This window comes from Rhamphochromis longiceps, linkage group LG18 (assembly GCF_057381845.1).
Source record: "Rhamphochromis longiceps isolate RC_006_pf linkage group LG18, R_longiceps_female_GT1.1, whole genome shotgun sequence".
Classification (NCBI taxonomy): domain Eukaryota; kingdom Metazoa; phylum Chordata; class Actinopteri; order Cichliformes; family Cichlidae; genus Rhamphochromis; species Rhamphochromis longiceps.
Genome location: NC_140574.1, coordinates 16,388,362 through 16,410,019, shown reverse-complemented (window position 1 = coordinate 16,410,019; position 21,658 = coordinate 16,388,362). Strand labels below are relative to the sequence as shown.

Genomic DNA, 21,658 nt, shown 5'->3' with positions numbered 1-21,658 from the left:
GCTGCCAAAGAAGCCTTCTACGATTATAATCAAACTGGTAAAAGAGTGTATGTTAATAAGTATTTCTTTTCTTGAATCTAAGCATGTAGTTTTGGTGCCTAACCACACAGTGACAGGGAGAAAAACCCCATATCAAAACAAATAAAATGCATAGACTTGAACCCCATTCTTTTGAGTGAAAGTTCTATTCGAGCCGTTCACCTGACTGCCTAAGCACTTGCCGGCAAAAATCCTTCAACACAAACTTCTATTGATTACATTTTCATATTGGAAAACCTAAACATTTGCTCCTTCAAGATGCTTCTTGACACCTTTTTTTCCATCTATACATCTCCGTCTCATCCTACTACTCAGACACTGGCCATTCTCCTTTCTAAGTAATCCCTCGTCATTCTAGGTTCAGCTCCGACTGGTGCGATACCATTGGAATGCTCTTTACTGGTCATAATAGAGTAGTGTTTGCATTTGCCTTGAATTGGTCTGAAAGAGGGTATTCTGTGGACTGGCACCTGGGGGGGTACACTAAAAAAAGAGCAAGGCATTCATAAAGAAGAGTGCAAAAAACTAGGCTGGCCCTTTTTTTTTTTTTTTATATGGCCGAGTACCGTTAGACCGCCACACACAAACCAAGCTGATGAAGCAGCAGGAGAGAAGGCTAGACAAAGCCACCCTATGAGGGACCCAAGACTCAAACTACCTCCTCTTCCACCGCTACCATACTCTCCTGCCATGTTTTACAGGCTTGGCTGCATTAACCGTAGCAGCCTAATCAACCTGCAAGAATGTGGTCCTAGATTGCCACCCTTACACAATGTGAAACAGGGTGTGCTCTTCACATAACTGCTTTAACCTAAGCACTGGGTGGTTTCATCACCTTGGGGCAACATATTTCTTCCTAGGTCAAGGGGTGATAGCCTTAAGAAGTCACAGACACAAGTTTGGGGCCTTTGTAATAGTAATTCTATTAATGCTGCAACTAAAATCAATTGCCAATTAATTGCTGCACATACGTGTTCTCATATTCTGTTTTAGATTGATTCGCTGAGCAGAAAAATGCCAAGGTGATGCCTAATCCTTTTGTCTAAATAGTCTAAAACTTCATTTAATTCTGTAATAGTTGATGTCAAGGGACAGCCTACAAAAAGCAGCATAAACTTAGATTTTATTACATGGTGTGAAACAAAATGAAAATCAATTGCAGTATCAAGCTTTACATAAGAACACAGACAACCAGAAGAGAATAACATTACATTTTAGGCAGCTAAAAATCAAATGATGCAATCAGTTAAAACAGCCACACCCTTTACAAATAAGTTTTGGGGGGAGGGGGGGAAGTGATGTGTCTCATATTAAAAAAAAAAAAAAAGGCATTTATGGACGGCCAGTTTACGAAAGAAAACCCAACGTGCTGCAAAGGAAAACATTGGCACTAATGTCATAGCTGCACAATGCAAATTCCCAGGTTTGAGTTCAATAAAAGGCAAACGTTAATAGAGCCCTTAGTGAGGATGCTAAGCCACTCCTTACAACAAATTAACAGTGTATGGCTATAGTAATTAGTGGGCTAAGAGTTCCTTTGCAGCTGTATGATGTAAACACCCAGTAGATAATAATGCATGCCCTTAAAGACAAACAGACTACATCATGCAGTTTTGCTAACAAGTACATTGCAAAGGCAGCACATATTCAACCTGAGACTCTAAAATACAAGAATTCAATGCAGGCTCAAGAGGCTGGCTCCTCCCTGTTACCCCAAAGCAGGTAGATGTGAGGTCAATGCAACATTTCTTAGTTTAAAACAACAAAGGCTGGTAGGTGTTCACAGATTGTGCGTGACGGAGGTGGGGGGGCAATGTCAGTACATATAGTCAATGCCAGTGTTTATACTTATTTTGAGGCGCTGGTACTTCTAGTTACTGATAAAAATTACCAGTAGTAGTTGCAAGTAGTGCATAATCAGTGTATGATTCTTTATTGTTTCTAATAAAAAATTAAAATCAGTCCTTACAGTACGTGTAACCTTTATCTGCTGGTAAAGTCCCTGCCTTTGTTTTTCTATTCAATGCACACATGGCTGCCCAACAGCCAGAAAGACAAATCACCACAGTAGGATTTTAAAGCGTGCAACAAGCTGCCCCATTACCAACTTTATTTACACTTACATAAAATGTGAAAAAAATAAAAATAAAGCTGCTTTACAAGAATAGCCCACCCCCACCACTGGCCTGCATGTTTGTGGTAATAACAGCTTCCAGTACAACATAACTCAGTTTAGCAAGATCTTAAAAGTAAAGAGCAAGGTCAGAGATTGGGGTGGAGGAGATTGGATTTTAAAATGCCGTAATCATTAATGGTTCTTGAGTTGATTAGACAACCAGTCCAGCCCTTCATAGAGGCCATCTCCGGTGGTGGCACAGGTCGCCTGGATGTACCACTGTCGGTTGCGCAGGGAATGAAGATTGAGCTTGTCTGTGAGTTCTGCTGCATTCATAGCATTTGGGAGGTCCTATAAAAAAAAGAAGGTGAGAAATCATTAGACAAAGGAAAGGTGAAAAGTGTTTATGATGTACACCTGCTTATATAAAAGACTTGATGACTTACTTGTTTGTTGGCAAACACTAGCAGCACGGCGTCACGCAGCTCATCCTCTGCCAACATTCTCAGGAGCTCTTCACGAGCTTCTCCACATCGCTCTCTATCATTGCTGTCCACGACAAAGATAAGACCTGGAGCAAGTGCAATCAAATAAATGGGTGTAAATCTTCTAAATACAAACCAGAAGACATGTTCAAATAGCAGTCCTAACATGAGCCATCAAATATCAGGCGATGAGGAAAAAACCTACCCTGAGTGTTTTGAAAGTAATGACGCCACAGCGGTCGAATTTTGTCTTGACCGCCGACATCCCATACAGTGAAACTGATGTTCTTGTATTCTACCGTTTCCACATTAAAACCTGTAGATATGAAACAAATATTCACATTAAAAACAAACCGAGTCTTTAGGCTTCCTTCCTGTGTCATGTAAAACAGTTTTTGTATTACCTATTGTAGGGATGGTAGTCACAATCTCTCCGAGTTTAAGCTTGTACAAAATCGTTGTCTTTCCAGCAGCATCCAGACCCACCATGAGTATCCTCATCTCCTTCTTCCCGAACATTTTAAACAGTCCTGCAAACATATTCCCCATGGCGGCTGGTGACAGGAACCCAAAAAGGCCAAAAAAACAAAAAGAAAACCTGTGAAGAAAGAGAGGAGTTGTTCAGCTCCAATACAGAGACGTGCTGCTGGTAAACATAAGAAAACACCAAACCGTGTTCCAACCTCCCAAATGACGGACACACTGCCTCTGATTGCTGTGACAGTAAACTGAAGGTCTGAGTATGTGTTGATCACACCATCCAGGCTAGAACAAACTTCAATATCGCCATACATTAAACAAAAAATATTGTGTGCAACTTAAATACAGTTTTAAAAAATACATATGTATTACTATTATTATTACTCCCACTGCACTTAATGTACATATAAAAAAAACAGTGGTGCATTTTTCTGCATATAGCAATTTGGTATTTTTTGTACACTATTTTATTTTCAATTTTTATTTTTCTAATATATATCTCTAACTTGCTTTTTCTTCCTGTCCCTTATACTATTGTAACAAGTGAATTTCCTCTGTGTGGGATTAAATAAAGTCTATGTCCATGACTAAAGTTTTGTTAGCCTCATCTAATCAGTGAGATGGGTCTTACGGCGTGATCAAATCATCTTACAGACAGCTACATTTGCTTGTGTCAAAATATTAAAGGTGAATGTTTGAAATTTTGCTGTTATTGAGTCACGTGGGCAGCATGGGAGTGCAACTGTAAAGGCTGTTAGACACTTTTAGGACATTTTTAAATATCCTCAGAAATCAGTATGATGCTACTGTTGTGCTAAACACAATTATCTTTAAGCAGTTTTCTGTTATCGCACTCGCATTAATCAGTGTGATGTATACTATATGCAATATATGAGCTTCTGAATTCTACTTAAAGGCAGAAACTCGTGGTAGCACCAACCTCGATAAAAGGGACGTTAAACGCTCCGTGACTCCTGAAAGCTACTAAATGAAATTATAAGGAAACTCGCTAGCTGTCACCCTGTACCAGTATTTGTCTTTTCAGTTTATGCAGTTTGGAACCGAATATTTTACGCGGCTAACTGGAGCATTTTCAATATTTAGCTCTGAGCAAAAACTTTCAGAGCAGGTAAACAAACGGTGATGCTAGCTTGTTACGGTGCAACGCTAATAGTCGTCCGACCCGCTCAGATTTTAAGAGTACCAACTTGAGAAATAAAAACAACAATTGCATTTCTATTTATGTGTTTCCCAGTTACACTGAATATGAAATCATGTGCGAGAGAGTACAAAAAAACCTCCCACGCACACAGAAAGGAAGGACAGACTCGTCGATTCAGATAATTCCGCTAACAAGGTGCAAGTCAGATTTTTCTGACTATGGTGATCGGAATCGCACACACTAAAGCCGATTTTGCTTGACAACACATGGGGTTTTGTACATTTACCTTCAGATATTGTAAAAGCTACCTTTTCTTTTTTCTTTAACAAAAAGTCTCTCTTGCACTTACTCAGTTGAAATGTTTTGTTCACTCTAGGCGTTTCCTTCCTTAGGAAAATGGCGACAGTCTGACACGTCAGAGGTTCCTGCAAAACTCCTGCGTTCACCGTGCCGGGAGAAGTGTCTCCCCCTGTGGTTGCGGGGAGAAACACACGCACACATGACAGCCTCCACTTTTAGTTAGTTTTTTTTTTAGTTTAGTTTTTTTTTTTTTTTTTTTTTAGTTATGGCACTATTTAGAGTAAAAATAGCTTTACCTTGTACTGGCAAGTACAAATGCACGATAAGCATGCTGTGTCTATGACCTGTTGACTTTAATTTACTACTGAAATTGAATCTTAAATTTCCCTGAAAACTAGGAATAGGAATTTATAAAGTTTTTTTTATACCAGTGCAATCATTGCATCTGCTCACCAGCCCAGCCCTTATTGATCCTTGATCCACCTTTATACATAAACAGATTTTCAGTGTCATCAAAACTGATTTTTTTTAAATTTATTTTAAATCCCAAACAGACTACTGCCTATTTCTAGATGTAACATCAATCTCTCAGTTAACATCTAAAATCGAGTAAATAAAGGCAGACTAGTATGGCATTCATTTTCTTTCAGGCTTTCTTAGTTAAATAAAATTTTTGTTACACATCTGCATTGATGAGCTGCTCGGTTGGGAAACTGTAGCGATAGCACTTGTGGTGCACATCAAATACATGACACTCCTTGAAGTGAATCCCATGTTGCGTATGTTGCTGTTGTTTCCACCCCGCTTGAAATAATTATGTTACAGACATTACAACTAACACGGCTATCATCTGTCTTCATGAAGCAATGCTTTGTAATCATTTGTCTTCCCTGCAATGACTCTTTTTTATGGCAACACTAGACACGCATGTATGACATTGCTGATCTGAAATTAATGTGCATTGCCAGCAGCTACAGGGATTGATAAAAGAATTGATAAGTTCAGACACAGTTCCAATGCTTTGAAAAACTTGGAAGCGGTTCCCAAGTGGCATAATTTTTTTTTTAAATTCCTATCCCTGCTGAAGACCCACTAACTGCTAAAGTTCCCAGGAGTAGCTTATTAGTTGCTCGAGGTTCACCTCCTTTCCAACCGCACTAATCAAAACCTGAAACACTTCATGTATCTGAGTCCACAAGTTACTTGTGGTTAATCATTCAGCTTTATAATATTCTTCTTGACTGATAAGATATGAAAGGAAAAAAGTCAGAGCCCTGTCTTATGAGCTCATTTCAGCTTCTCTTTGGCAGAATCTGTTGCGATGGCCACCATTAATACAGCTAATTTGTCCTGCAGAGACCTGACCACTGGACTTTCCTACTTCTATGAGCAAGTTATATATAATTCATTTTGAAGTTTCCATCTTTTAAGTTAAGATTAAACGAGAAAATCTGATCCACCTTTTCACTTGTGAATATTGGGAAAGTTTTTAAAATCCATGTCAGCGCTGGACAAGATGCTCAACTGGAAACTTCAAAACAGACATCACAGTGCCTACATCTAGCTTCTATATACAGTCTATACTGTAAGCACTGATTAAAACAAGTAATTTTGACTCGTAGTGCATTCCAGTGGTAAATTAATTATCAGTAAAGAAAAAAATATTTTGAAAATCACTGGCTGTATCTATTTTTAATAGACTTCGGTTCCACATCTGAAAAACAAAGCCAATGCAAAAGTGCCTTAGACCTGTGTTACCTCTGATGGCCAGCAGTGGGCAGCTCTTCTGACTGCAAAAAGAAGTCTGATGAAGACTATCTGAAGCCAACCCACCGTCCCAGTTTAGATATGACCTCAGGAAACGATTTTCTGTTGAAAATATGGTGGCAGCCACGAGCTTCACTTTATTCAGCAGTTAATTATGGTGACTAGTTTATCCTTAAGGGGGGTATACTGATAAATTAATCACACACACCAAAGTTGACTCATGCTGGGGGTGGATTGCTGGAGGCTCAGACATGGAACTTGGTTAAAAGCGACTGCCAACAGTCTGTATACCAATTATCATTATTATTACTATTATTACTATTATTATTGCTATTGCTTCCAGTGGATGCCACACACTGTAATTGAAGAGGACAAAAACCAAGGTAAAGATGTAAGAAAGAAGAGGTGCAATTTAGGATTAACGATAAAACCACTATCTCCCGATGTAAGTAAATGATTCACTGCTGGATTTAAAAACTGTAAATGCATCCAGAGTACTCACAGTATAAACCCAGGACACACATAATTATATTTAAGGCCTGAGCAATTTTGCTTCACTTTTCCTTTTTAATTATTTTAAACATGTGCGTTTATACCCAAAGCTTGCCGCAGCATGCATCATTTTCTATAGTCTATCATAATTTTTTGATTCAGATTCATTTGAGTTTCTTTTTCTTTTCTTTTCTTTTCTTTTCTTTTCTTTTCTTTTCTTTTCTTTCCTTTTTAATTTTGCAGTTTCCACTTCCTTTTGTTCCATGACCAAGCCAATAAGGGAAAAACTAACCATATTATTACCGGGACAGTTGAATTTTAACCAGGGTCAACTATGCCTGCTAACCCCAGCAGAGGGGGCAGCAGGAGGGGAGAAGGCCAGGAGAGAACAGCAGGAGGGGAGACTAGTGAAGGACCACACACTGAAGTCTCATAATGCCATTCACTCTGCCACCGTAATTTGTGGTTTTGCCCCGCAGAATGCCATAGAGATCGCTTTCAGCATATTTTCAAAGCAACAGTTGTCCTTCTTTAAAGGTGTGGAAGGTGTTTCATAGCAGCAGTTAAAAGTTTCTGCAAAGTGTTACTGTCTTTTTAGTTTGGCCTACATTTTTCGGAAAGCTGTCGGACATTTAAAATCAACGCTGCCATCCAAAACAAACGAAAAATAAATACATTTTATTATATATAGTTATTAGAAAGAAGCAAAGACCCCACTATGTTTCTGTTTGTTTGCTTTTAGAGATAGAGAGCACACAGAGAACTTTGTTGAGACAGTCAGGGAGGGGGAGCATATTGGCAGAGTGTATACTGCAAACTGTTTCTGTCAAAGCAAACACGCTGCTAAGTGACAAAAAAAGGCCAAGAGTTTCTGTTTTTCAAAAACAAATCCTGACATGTGCCAGTTTGCATGACTGTCATGCTTTGAATGACACGCTTTTCTTAGATATGTAAAGATGATGTAATCTGTGCTTTTCTAAAATGAAAAAGACCAATTCAATTCATAACACAAGGCGTGGAAAAAAGCAGGAAAATGAATGATATAAATCTGATGAGTAAACGGGCATTCTTACTTTTAGAACATTTTAAAGGCAAAAGAATACGTGGTGTACATCATAACAGTTGCTATGCTCATTTGTATCCACAACATCTGTGCTCACATTGTGGATGTGTCTTTCTGTCGAAGAATGAACACTGTACAGTCTGTTATTACCTGTAGTTAGTAGAGTAAATTAGAGGTTTGTCCACGTTTGTGTAGTACTAACAAGATTAGAAAGCATAACAAAGCATTTCATTCTCCCCACTGTACTGTCATTATGAACATCTGAAGTGAGTGCAATTAAAATATTGATATCTAATGCCATAACAGAGAGCTCCTTTTTGTAATCCCAAGACAAGCTTAAACTGTTGCAAATTTTCTCGTTAAAATACAATCAAATACTGTCAGCTAGCGTTGCCAGCATTGCACTGTTATTATACAGAGCCCTTACTGAAATCTACTGCAGTTTCTTTTGGTAAAAAGTAATAGTGGGCTTGAGAAATAGTTCGTTAATCTTTCCAAAGGACTTTCAAACTTTTTCTTTGGACATGGGCTGCTTTTTCACTCCTTTTTTTTATCCAGCCCTTGTACTTCACCATTTTCAGATGAACAGTTTTTTCCCCTTTGTTTATTGAACCACTTAACACTAACCTATGATTCATTCAGGCATACAAAAGACACCTAACTCAAGCGATCAAGCAGTATCTACACCTACCAGAGAATTTAAATTTTAAATGGCATCTTTCGTCGTTTAGCTACTAGCAGCCTGTCACAAAAACAAATTATTGCTTCCCATTTCCTTAGATGAGTCTCTGAAAAAAAATAATGGAGACTGACATGCATAAAACAGAGTTTCTTCACCAACCAAGTGATTCTCCAAGAGTTATTATCCAAAAAACTTGGCGTGGTGTGCAGTGTGGCCTTAAAGGAGGAAAGTGGACAAGTCGAGAGTAAAATAAGGGATAGCAGACCCAAAACGCTCTCTATAGAAGATGAAAAGTGTATGCAAGTCAGGAAAAGGAAGGAACAGGAGAAAAAAAAGTCCTGACACATGACCTGAGAGATGCATCTGGCACTTTAGTTCATCCATCTGCAGTTTACTGAAGCCTCAGCAGGAACGATCTCAGCTGAAAGTTGGCTGTCAAGAAATAAGATAAGGAATAAAAGGCTGAGGTATTGCAAATTACACACTAACTGGACTAAAAACAATTGGCAACAGGTCTTATGGGGCGAAGAATCCAGATTTCAAATGCCTGCATACATAATCAAATGCTTGTCAATATTGAGAAGGTCAGCAGAGAGTACAACAGTGAGTGTCTACATTCATCTGAAAACACGGTGGAGGCTCTGTTATGGTTTGGGGCTGCATTTTACCCAGTGGTAATGGGGATCCTTTGAAGGAATTACTAATGCTGGAAAATACTATCAGATTTTGATCCAGCATGAAATACCATGTGGAAAGTATAAGATTGGCAACGTCTTCATTTTTCAGGATGACAATGATCCCAAACACACTGCCAGTGCAGTAAAAGCACAGCTGGATAGAAAAACACACAGTGGAACACTATCAGTCATGGATTGGCCTCCCCAGTGCCTGGACTCCAACGTTATTTAATCAGTGTGGGATCATCTTGACAGAGGACAGAACAAAAGGCAGCCAGCATCCAAAGAAGAGCTTTGAATGTCCTTCAAAAGCCTGGAGATTTCTTTTATATAAAAAAAATCACAAGAAAGCTTGGACAAGAGAGTTCATGTTGTGTTGAAGAATAAAGGGGGTCACACTAAATATCGACTTTCACTTTGCGTGTTTGCAGGTGTTTCCAAGATTCGCTGCACCTATCTCGTGTTTTCATATCAAAATATAAAGAAATGAAAGGTGACTCAAGACGTCTGCACTGTACGGTATATTTTTATTCTCTGCATTTTCCACAGCAACAAAACAATGACTCAGTGTTTTTGCACTACTTTACTTTGCTGCTAAATAATTGTTCAGGATAAATCATCAGGATGATTTAGAGATTCACTTTAAAATTTTACACTTCCAGACATCACCGCTGATGGGTTTCACTTGTGGAAAAGAAACATTTTATTTAAAACTTTGCACGAATAAAGAATTTCATTTCAAAGAGTTTCATGTTGTGCATCAAAGTTTTTTTTTTCTCAGATAGTGAGAAATATCCATACCTAAATACTTGTCCTTTATCATATCCTGACTTATATTTCTATGATTTCTTGTACTATTGTATAAATCACCCTGAAAATGAACACTGGCTGGAGGTGATTAATTGCAACAGTAGTTTCCTCATGGTGACCCATCGCTAAATCTCCACAATCTTCACACATCCACAAAAGTCTCAACATTAAAACCTTCACTGAAGATAATTTGTGCAGATCTGTCCATAATCTGAGCAACTGCCTCCTTAAATTCCGGCAACAGAACTTTTACTACTTTTTGATATGTTTACTTTGAGGCAGACTTGTTGCGAACTGTTGTACCCGGATGACTTAGAAGGCAAACAACAGAGTAAGATATGAAAAAGAAACAAGAAAGAGAACGAAAAATATTGTATTATTGTATTATATAATTGTATTATTAAGCAGCCATCTGAATGGCTTTCCATTTACGTTTACTGGTCCCATCTGGACCAAGATAAACCACAATACCTAAATCAAAGAAAAACAGAGAGTGAAAAAAGAAAAGAGAGTAGAGAATAAGGCTTTATTCGTGCAGTGAGTTTGTCAGCTTCATCTGTCAAATATTCTCTACTTTTTCACTATAAAAATGTCACATCTCATCCCACAAAAAGTTTGCTAGAAGTTTGGAGTGGAAGTAAAAAAAAAGTAGCATTAAAGCTTTCTTTATTTCAAATGTACTCCATAGAACTAAAGAAAAACCCAAAACAAAATCAAGTCCCAGTTTTACTTTTTACATACAACCACAGCGCAGGTGCTGCTGTTGAGATGTGACAACTGAGATTAGCACAAAAAGTTACAATGCAACTTGTCAAATTCATATTTTATAACTAGATATTGTCCCACAGGATTTAGCCAAGTCATATATCTGGAATTGGAGATAATCCCTTTCGCTGGAAAATTATAGCTTTGGGCTGAAAACAATATTGTCTGTGAACATCTGCAGACAAATAGGCAGAAATAAAGCTAGATAATCTGTAAACTTAAGGATCATAATAATACAGTGTTATCTTTTATTGAATGAGGATATTAAGTAAAAGCAGCAGAATTTATTGGATTGATCATAATATGCATTTACAACGTACCATGTAGGGAGTCGAAAGTACAGTAAAGATCCCAGAGGCAAACGCTAAATCCAACATACTCCCCGGGGAAAGCCAGCGGTAATATCCAACTGAAGGGCTCTTCTCTGTATTCCTTTTCGTCTTCATATCTCACTGGATACTGACAGCTGTGATGTGCGGACAGACGACTAGAAATAGGACAGTAGGGGGTTTATATGTTACACCCCCTCCCCGAAAGCACACACACAAACACGCAAACGCAAACAAATTTTCATGGCATCATCACGCTTAACAGCTTTCTCCAACACATGCACAAACTTGCGCACACACATACACACATGTGCACTCTTTTTTCTTCTTTTTTAAATAGCCCCCCCAAAATCCCCTCTTTATTCATGTTAAATGTGTCCCTAGAAGACTTATGCCCTCCTGGGGGGCCACGGCTTCAGACGGGATAGATACAGTAGGACTCCAAGAAATGGCCTCTGTCTGGAAGGATAATATGCTTCATGTTTACTTCTGTGATGGGAATATGGACTACGTCTTCACCTATGAAGCATTATGGCCATCTCCGCCTGAGTCAGTCATTTCCAAATCAAAGTAATTTTAAGCTGATGAGACAGAAAGCAGAGCTCGTCTGCTGTTAGTGAATGGAAGATGGCTGCCTTGTGCAAAACAGGCTTTGCACAAGGAAGTGGGTAAAAATCTCAGTAGGGGCCTGGCTCCCCTCTGAGACGAGGCCTAGCAAGGATAAAAACGCTCAGTAAGGGGCTTGGGAACACTGATCTAGTGTGTGTGTGTGTGTATGTGTGTATGAAACAGGCAGAAAAAAAGAATGGGTGTGAGCATGCATACATTTCTATGCACAAGAGATGTTTTATTTGTAATCTCACGAGCCTTCGCATTGCGTTAACTAACTTATTTTGGACTTGGGGTTTTGTGTTGTGGGGTTCCATTAATCTTAATAATTGTGATAATAGTCGCACATTATGAAATGGCTCGGAGGCAACCAATAGACTGCTGTGTGAGTCGTACAAAGGAGTTGGTTTGGCTAAGCAGTGTTGGAACTCGGATGGACAGGCATGGGATACCTCCCTCTGCGTCTCATGTACTGGATTACGGGGGTGTGAAGCAGGAAACAAACCGAACATTATTACAACGACCTGCATCGTTGCCATGAGAGGGTCCATGCTGGCCTCTTCCATTGGCAGCAAGTACGACTGGGCACCTTACCCCACACCTATCACAGTAGGGGGCGCCACAGAGAGAGACAGGCCGGGGCAAAAGGATAAATGTGCACCAGTGTCGCCTGCCAGTCACCTTTGTATGGCGATTGTCGGCGGCCTGAAAAGGTCGTTAAGGGGATTTACATAAAATTTTGCACTCCGCCCCGGGCATGTACGTAAATGTTCGATTCAATATTGAGTCAATACTACTTTAAGGTTGTTTGAGTATTTCACGGCACAGTTTCTGGAAACAAAGGTAATGAGGTGGCTTGACTGAAATGCATCAAAGCTCAGGTTTGGAAACATCAAATCTTTTTCCCATAAAACGACTTGCCCAGTGCAGAATTCTTCCTTCTTGATGTCAGAAAGTATTTGTAGTTTGGTCTTTTATTTTTAAAATATTCTTTTAGTTTTACTTCCAGTGTGACCCTTTCATTCATTCAGTTACCACTAGTGCAGGATATGTGGGAGCCAGTGGTGTTGATGGGAGATGGTGACATCCGTGACAGATGGCTGAGACAAGCTCTTTAAAGACGCACTTCCTCGGAAAGGACATGAATCCTCTGGCGTGGTAAGGGTGATGTAATAAGAATGGAAATTGCTGGCTCGAGTATGTGGGTATACTGGCAAGGTGTAAGAGTACACATAGAACACAACGTCCATGCCAGGGAACTGGATTTCCTGGTTAAGGATGACTTGGTCAGACGTGAGGTTACCATGGTCCATTTTTCGAATTCTAAGCGCCTTCTGATGACCTACCTCGAACCACACATTTCATCACCTTCAGTGAAGCCAAAGGGCAGTTTGATGGATGTAATATCTGAAGCTGCCTCTTCTGCTCTCTTTGAAACTCACCTTAAGCATCCACATGGGCTATGACGAGCCATTGCAAGATGAAACAATAGTGAGGATAAAAGTATTTCTTTGAAAGACTTTTTTGTTTCCCTCAGTGGGTTGGTTTGAAGTTGATTCATGTTTGCTATGTATACAAGTTTTTAAGGGTTGTCCCACCCTTGTTCCCTGTTTAAATCCAGCTATATCCCATGTGAGGAGGCATCAAAGATTAGAGTGTGAACCTGTTGCACCTCAGGGTAGATAATTGGTTGGAATGCACAGCATGTTCTAGCAGGGCCTGAAGGACAACCAGCAACAACCAAAATCTGTGGCATCAGAACCGAGGCAGTTTCCAAATTTGGAAATTAATTTTTTATTTTTTTTTTTACTTGTCATGTTGATCTGGTATTATTTGCAGTTCTCCGACATTCAGCTATCTGTGACTTTGACAAGTTGATTATGAGTGGCCCTTTGGCCTAACATGCTACCAAGGTGGTCCAGGCAGCATGTTTTGATTGCTACTGACAAGAGTTTTGTAAGCCCCCCCAAAGAGCATCTTTAACTGCATGAGTAATGATCTTGGATGCATTTCTAACACAGTCTTCAAGCATGGGCATTACAATTAATGAAATCATGCGGAACATAATTAATATTTTTGACAACTGATGCTTCCTCATGCATCGAGACTCTTACCAGCGTACCATTTGTCTGGTCACTTTTTTTTGTTGATAGAAAGGGCTTCCTCGTGTGTGTATGCTTGGTGTGTGTGCTGCTTGACGGCGCACCTGTCTGCCTTGAGGCTGCAGGTAGAGGTACAGCCTCTCATTTCTGGCTGGCACTCGTGTGGTAATACATTAGAGGGCTTGTCATTGTGCTTTACTGAAGGGCGCTGACAAGCAATTTGACACTCTTGACAGGGTCAGGGGTGTCAGCATGCTCAGACTGACAGGGAGATGGTCACACGAGGGCGCAGGTTGCTGCCCGAGTCAATTGGAGGTTGTTGCCCTAGGGCACTTTACTGCCCTGCCAAACCAAGATGCATTCATGTTTGATTTACAGAAAATAGGATAAAAGCTGGTCATGTTTTGGCATGTACAGTCTATATAATCATGTCTTCATGATTATATTTGATGGCTATTGCACAATTTTTGGCCGTATCAACATCTGAGAGGGTTGCAAGTTGAGTGATAATGACATTAGACATTTTTTCCCCTCAAATGCATGTTATTATAAAATGCACAAGACAAAAACAACACATTCTACCAAGTAATGTTAAATATTGTGTGTACACTTGCATTTGTAAAGATGTTAAGATGTTAAGATGTAAAGATGTCGGTAGAAGAACTAGAGACTTGTAAAGGCCAAAAAATGGCAAACAATTTAGCTGAAACTGCACAGGATGGAAATAATGGCACAATGAATTCTAAAGTCTCAAATCCTTGTTAAGACCCTCCATCTTTCAAACTAAACTGGATCACACCAAGAATCTCCTATCCCTTTATCCTGTTTAGATCCTCTAATCCCTCAGCCATTTTCCATTCTTTCTCTTTTTCTCATTTCAAATGGTAACTGTTTGGTTGTCCGGCATTGGAACGTTGAGAATTTGTCCTCTCAGTGAAAGGAAAGTAACTATACTGAAGAAAGGAAGAACAGCTTGACAGAGCCAAGAATGCTACGGATCTCTTTAAGTCCCATAATGAGATGTTTTCTCTGCTTGGAGCTTGTATTGACATGGAGACTAATGATTTCCACAAAGTAATAGATTGAGAGAGTAATGCGCAGGGGTGGGAAAGACAACACAAAGTGATTTAAGTCCTAGAATAGCCAAGATGCTCAGCTTCTTGCTTTGTATGAGATGTGAAGAACCTTAATAATATCACTTCTGTGGAGCAAACACTCAAAGAAGCATTATTACAGAGTTTGTAACCAATGTGGAAGTCACAAACATTTTAAAAAGCTTGTGTTAATTGCTACAAAATAGATTTGGTACAGACACACAAATATGTGCACTCAAGAAATGTGAAGAGATCTTTAACAAATGAAGAAGAAGACATGAGTTGTATGAAACTTTCCTGAGGTTCGGGACCTTCCAATTAGGGACTAATGTCATCTATATTAACCCTTCGCCCCCTCCCTGACTTTGCTTTATTGAGGGAAGGGTAAGGGGGTTGTGGCTACCTCAATAAAAACAGCACTAAAAAGCAATTACAGTGCTGTGAAGAATGGGACTTGTCAGTAATTTGCTGTCTAAAACTGAGGAGATTGCAGGTCTGGGGCCGACAGGAATTCTGAGCCTGCAGTGCAGTGTGGGAAAAGCAGTGGGAAGGCAAGCACCACCCTTTGTGAGGTAATTACTGGAACTACCAGGGGCCAGCGCCAGTCCCTGCTAATGATAACCCCTCTCATCTCCCCTGCTGGTCACCTCGTAATTGATATACCCAATCTCACTTACCCAGGACATGTCCACAATAATGCAGAAAAATCTGAACCTTTTATCCATTTTTGCTTCAAACTGCACTGAGCAAATCTCAAACCCCTCCAATGTGAGTATTTATCTGGAGGATAAACTGATGATTAAATGCACCCAAAAAAAGGAAAGGAAGTCAAATAAGAAACAGAAATAACATTTTTGGCATGATTTACATTCAGATATTATTATACTCAGTGTTACTTGGAACCAGGAAGTAAGCTGGTTTTATTTTTCCACCATTGCAAGAAATGACAGTCTATCCTGAAAGTCTGCATTCATTTCAAAGACTTTCAAGGCACGTGTTTGAAACCCCGACACAAGCAGGAACCAACTCTCACAGTTTGCATGCTCTGAAAGCAGCAACTAACTTACCAACTAACTAAAATCACAGCTTTCAGACTTTAAAGTGACAATAACTGAAAACCATGATGCTGCAATGATTTCTATGCTGCTGTAGATCTTAAAATATGATTCCCCAGAAAGAAATGAATGCCAGTGAGAAAGATTGAGCCTGCAGCTGGAGACGCTCATCCTACCTGCTGAACTGCTTTGAGCTGCAAAGAGGTGAAAGGTGGACTAATGAGTGATTGTGTGGGCCTCCAGCTCACGCTGATCTGGACCCCTTGTTAACCTAGATGCTCAGCACTCAATTACCAACTCATCTTACAAAAGCAGATCTAAACACATGTGGCTTCTTCGACAAGCACTGATGAGGCAAAAGTGATCAGGGTTGGTATCGCATACACATGCCTGTAGTGCATTAGTCTCCCCATATCCCCCCCCCAATGTTATCAGCCCAGCTTGACTAATGTTCTCTTGTAAGAACAGAGGTGACAAAATTCCTTTGTGAGCTTCAACAATACAAACAGGCACTTCAAAAGGGGATGAGGCTGCTTTACAGCTGTCACATCTCTTCTCGTGAAGGCTGCCCTCTTTAGAAATCTCTCAGATAAGCCATCATCCTCATCGAATGCAGGTGACACGCATTCCCCTTCGGGTGTTGATGTTAGGATGTTTCAGCATGGGAACAAAAACACATTTTTTTCTGTAAAAGATGATTTTTCTCTTCTCGTGATTCGAACGTTTATCCAAAAGTGGCAAAAAGTGACTGCTATTGTGTGATACGCAACACGTTAAATCTTTATTTAGAATTTAGTGGGTGAGGTGTTGGGTGAGGTGTGAGTGCTGTCAGGGTTTATTTATTTAGAAAACAGAAGTGAGAGCCATTATCACCTCCAGGGCATATGAATACATTACTTAATATACATTTCAATAGTCTGTGATATCAAGACGAGACTTATGATGTGTGTCTTAAATTCATTCATTGGCTGTCAGGCCCTGTAGCAGTACACCACAAATGTTTCTAATATCCATACATATAAAATAGTTTAACGTCTGTTCTACATCCGCACACGCTGCTATGTTAAATGCGTGAATCCAAGGGAGTGATCTGAATCCAGAGAGAAGAACACCCAGACATCAAAAGACCGGCTTCAAAGTCAGTTACATAATGAAGCGCCCACACACTTCACTCTTCTCTGTAGCTCAATTTTGGTCTGTCACCTCTGCTGTGTACGGCCTACAAAGAACAGCTTTGAGAATCATTCTTTAAAGCGACAAGCTTTGCCCCAGAACATTTCAGGTTCAAATTCTGATTTGCTAAGTTTCTAAGATTTAAATCTACCTTTAAATATATTTCAAGACAGATCAAAGATCAAATTGAGCGTATCACAATAAGGAGTAATAATCCCGACTTATAGCTGAGCATTTGTGATTCTTGTGTTGGAATAAAGATCAAACAGATGCAGAATGAGGAAAACAGAAACTGGCTGTAACCAAAGTGTGACTTCTGTGGGAGTATTTGCATTGTGTCATGAGAGTGTGGGCCTTTGCGCTGCTCCGCTGCATATATGTCGCTCTGGTCTCCTCACAACAACATGGCTTTATTGAGATGCATGCAGCGGTCTCGACTGAATGCCAGGGTGAAACTAAGGACAAAAACTAAAAAGAGGACACTGATTGCAATTAGGTCCATTGTCTTCCATTTATATGGTTATTGGGTGGCGGCACTTGCAGTCTGGTCGCGTCAAAGTTCTCACAGTCAGGATGCCATCTCACTCAGTGCAGCTTCTGCAGCCTCCTCTGACAACTATCTGCTAACAATGTTCATCTCACTTGTGTGACAAAGCAGCAAGGAGGGTCTGACTGAAGGGGCTATTTCCTTAAACGAAAGCACACTGTTGCTGCAGGGCCCGAGTTTCTGTTCATCCTGTGATGTGTTTCATGTTCTCTACTCATTCGCCTATTGAGCTGGTGTGAAAAATGTCAAAGGTTGCATTGTGGAATGAGCTGCCGACACCCTCCAGGCCGTTAGATAACTCCTGAACCTGGCTGGCTCCCAGGTTCATACACAACAGAGTTTTCAACTTGTCTTTATTCATTTTCAGTCATGGGGAGGGGTTTAGAAGCTGCAGCACTCTAATGAGTGTCTGAGTGCACCCGCGTAATGAGTTAAACTGGGACAGAAAGCTTAAAATATAGCTCGATGTGGAGGTGAGCACACTAGTAAATTCACATGAATGACAACGGAAGGGTATCACTTTTTTGTGGTGCTTCCACTCTGGAGGGGGTGTGTATCAATCTTTCTGTGTGATAATAGGGTTAGATAGCACTGAGACCTGGCCTCTGGTGGTGACATTGTTGCCGGGCTCAAAGACTATCAGGGGTCCAGCAGCTGAGCTGGAACACTGGTGGGCTCTATTCACACCCAACTCCTAATCTATCTTGAGATAAGGTCTTTCTCCTCAACAAAGCTCCATCTTATTCTAAACTCTCATTACTAAGAATTTTTTTTGCCATTATTGTTTCTTAAAAAGCACAGCTGGCCTCTGCAGTTTCTCAAAGGAATCAAATTATGAGTCCAGCCTTATTTTTTCTTCTTTTGTCCCACAACAAATCCATGGGCATTAGGATCTGAATCTATTGGTGTTTATGACTAACTCAACATACCAATTTTTAATTTTCTGCTTAAAAGATAAATCTATCTATCTATCTATCTATCTATCTATCTATCTATCTATCTATCTATCTATCTATCTATCTATCTATCTATCTATCTATCTATCTATCTATCTATCTATCTATCTATCTATCTATCTATCTATCTATCTATCTATCTATCTATCTATCTATCTATCTATCTATCTATCTTTCACTTTTATCTTTGATAATGGGTTGGCATTTTCCCAAGGGCCAAAATGAGCACATGCCCCAATAAGTCTATGAAGAGATAAAATTAATCTAGAGAGTCCCAGTCCAATCTGACCCTTTGGGGAAATGAATTGGCCGCCCCTGTTTTAGAATAGAATAGCCTTTATTGTAGTTGTACATGTACAACGTAATTCAGGGTGCTCTACACCAGTTGTGCATGTTTTTACAGTTTTTCTCAGTCGCTTTGGTGCGTTCCTCAGAACACCACTAACATTTGCACAGCAGTTAGTGCATTTCCCAAAACAATTAGTGCAAACTGCAAAACCTAGTGGATAGCCTGCAAAAGCACGTCACATGCACAGAATTGATTATCCATACCTCAAAAGCAAGTATCCATGTCAATGAAACTGTCAGTGCCATCAAAATGAAAAGTCTTGACACCATCTTTATGAACAAGATAGTCAAATGGCATTGTCATGTTTCCACTATGACAGTTTATAATTTCAGTGTTTCCCATTGCAAAAACAATTGGTGACACCTGAAAATGCTGATGACAGCACTATGGCCTACCTGTACAGCCATCTGAAATGTGCAGTAAAGTCACTGTAGATGTTATGGGAGTCTTGGGAGTAACTGAGACACTGAATACGTACGTTTCACATTTCCATTGTGTAGAAGTGTTTGTAATCCTACAGAATTGTGCAAAAGAAAAATATGCTACAGTCACTTGTTCACTGTAGAATACATGTAAACATAAAATCACCCATTTGGTAGAGCTGTGCACTAATGTGAACAATAAACAGCACATGTAACAGTACAGTAAATCATTCTGGCACATCCAGACGTTCCTGTCTGTCTGGCCACATATTTTCATCTACATCACAACAGATGTTATCCCTCGCAATGCAGCGAGGAAAGTATCTCCTGGAGTGGCGAATCCATCCTCTGCAGGACCCTGCTGTGATGTCGTCACATGCTGCATCCATGGCTGCTAGCAGGGCCATTTGCTCATGTGGATGCCGGTCATAAACTTTCCACCTCCAGGCAGAGAAAAACTCCTCTATTGGATTAAGGAATGGGGAATATGGAGGGAGATATTCAACCAGAATTCTGTCATGTGCTGCAAACCACTCTCTGACCTGATGGGAGTGGTGAAAACGGACATTATCCCAGACAACAACATACTTGCTGAGTTGGCCTCCACCTCTCTCATTCTCAGGGACTAGGTCCCTGTAAAGAGTGTCTAAAAATGTCAGGAGATGTTGGGTATTGTATGGACCAAGAAGGGCGATATGGGTGAGGACGCCGTTGTCTGAGATGGCTGCACACATGGTAATATTCCCTCCGCGCTGACCAGGGACTTCAGTGGTTGCCCTCTGTCCAATGCGATTTCTTCCACGCCTTCTGCCTTTGGCCAGATTGAAACCTGCCTCATCAACATATATGAATGTGTGCAGTGTTTCCCTGGCTTCCAGCTCCAGTACACGCTTTAGAGAGAGACAGAAATGCAATGTCACAATATGCCTGTGTACAGTAACAAACAGTAATGCATGCATTTAGTAAAACACATTGTAGAGTATGTGCTGTGGAATTGCAAGTGTACTGCATGAAACTACGAAGTACTGTAAAACAGTTTGCAGTGCAGAACATAGAAGACCAGCTTTACCTGCACATACTGGTGACGGATCTCCTTCACCCTGTCACTGTTTCGTTCAAATGGCACTTTATACAATTGCTTCATGTGGATTTCATTTTTCTTGAGTACTCTGTCAATTGTTGAAATTGAAACAGATTCAATATTGCCAAATACCGTGTAATTCTCTATGACAGCGCTTTGTATGTCTCTCAGCTTTATTGCATTGTTTGCAATGACCATTGCACAAATGGCTTCTTCTTGCTGTGGGGTAAAAAGGGGCCCTCTTCCGCCTCCGCGAGGTTATCTTACAATCCTATGTGGTGCAGAGTGAACTTTTTGTGAAATTGCAAATACAGTACAGTAACATGTGATGTGTCTGAGATGGCACAGTACAGTACAGTGTATTACTGTTTGCATACCTGTTTTCCCTACGGAATGTTTGAATGATTGAACTGACAGTAGTTCTTCCAATATTGGGTTGCACCCTTCGACCAGCCTCCTCCATGGTGAGGCCGTGATTGACAACATGGTCCACAATTGTAGCCCTTATTTCATTAGGAATCTGCCTATTTCTGCCTCTTCTCCCTCTTCCCCTTCCCCTTCCTCCCCGCATCCTCACCCCTCTTCCACGGTGCTGACCTTCCATTTTGTGTCACAGAAGTGTAGAAATGGTACACACTAGCTCCTGCGCAGTTTATATATGCTTGCCAATTGGGGATTCACAGGATTCATCCATAATTGACAGTGAACAAGTTGTTTGTCATTGGTTACAACTAAACTTTCACACGCCTCCTCATGAGTGACAGCTGTAATTCACCTGAGATCAATTGTTCAATTTCGGAGACATTTCCAGGAAAAATGATACAGAAAGGTATAGGATTTGCTTGACAGATGGCCAATATTTGGCATGTGATAACTAGTTCAACAATTTTGTGTGTGATGACTCAAGCAATGGATGTATGACTATTAGTTTTATTGGGAACGACTATTCAGCATCCATAGGTATGATTACTTTTGACTGACATGACATAAGCAAATGGAAATGTCAGAAAGCAGCAGGGAAATGTATGGAAGCAACTGATTCATGTCCAAAATCATTTGAAGTTTGTTCAGAGAGAGGAGAAATTGCTACTATGATGTGCACA

General features: G+C 40.2%; 1 protein-coding gene across 3 annotated transcripts; it reads right to left on the bottom strand.

Moving 5' to 3' along the window:
- Window positions 1-1,145: 1,145 nt before the first annotated feature.
- arf1 (ADP-ribosylation factor 1) lies at window positions 1,146-4,769 on the bottom strand. 3 transcript variants are annotated; one of them, XM_085388632.1, is made up of 5 exons: window positions 4,632-4,769; window positions 3,045-3,238; window positions 2,846-2,956; window positions 2,602-2,726; window positions 1,146-2,506 (listed from the first exon to the last, which is right to left on the bottom strand). In XM_085388632.1, the coding sequence occupies exons 2-5, from the start codon at window positions 3,187-3,189 to the stop codon at window positions 2,348-2,350; spliced, it is 540 nt and encodes a 179-aa protein (XP_085244758.1). In that variant the 5' UTR covers window positions 3,190-3,238; window positions 4,632-4,769; the 3' UTR covers window positions 1,146-2,347. The 3 variants fall into 3 exon arrangements, with proteins under 3 accessions (XP_085244758.1, XP_085244759.1, XP_085244760.1); XM_085388633.1 differs by having other exon boundaries at window positions 4,569-4,660; XM_085388634.1 differs by lacking the exon at window positions 4,632-4,769 and adding an exon at window positions 4,061-4,232.
- Between the last annotated feature and the right edge of the window lie 16,889 nt (window positions 4,770-21,658).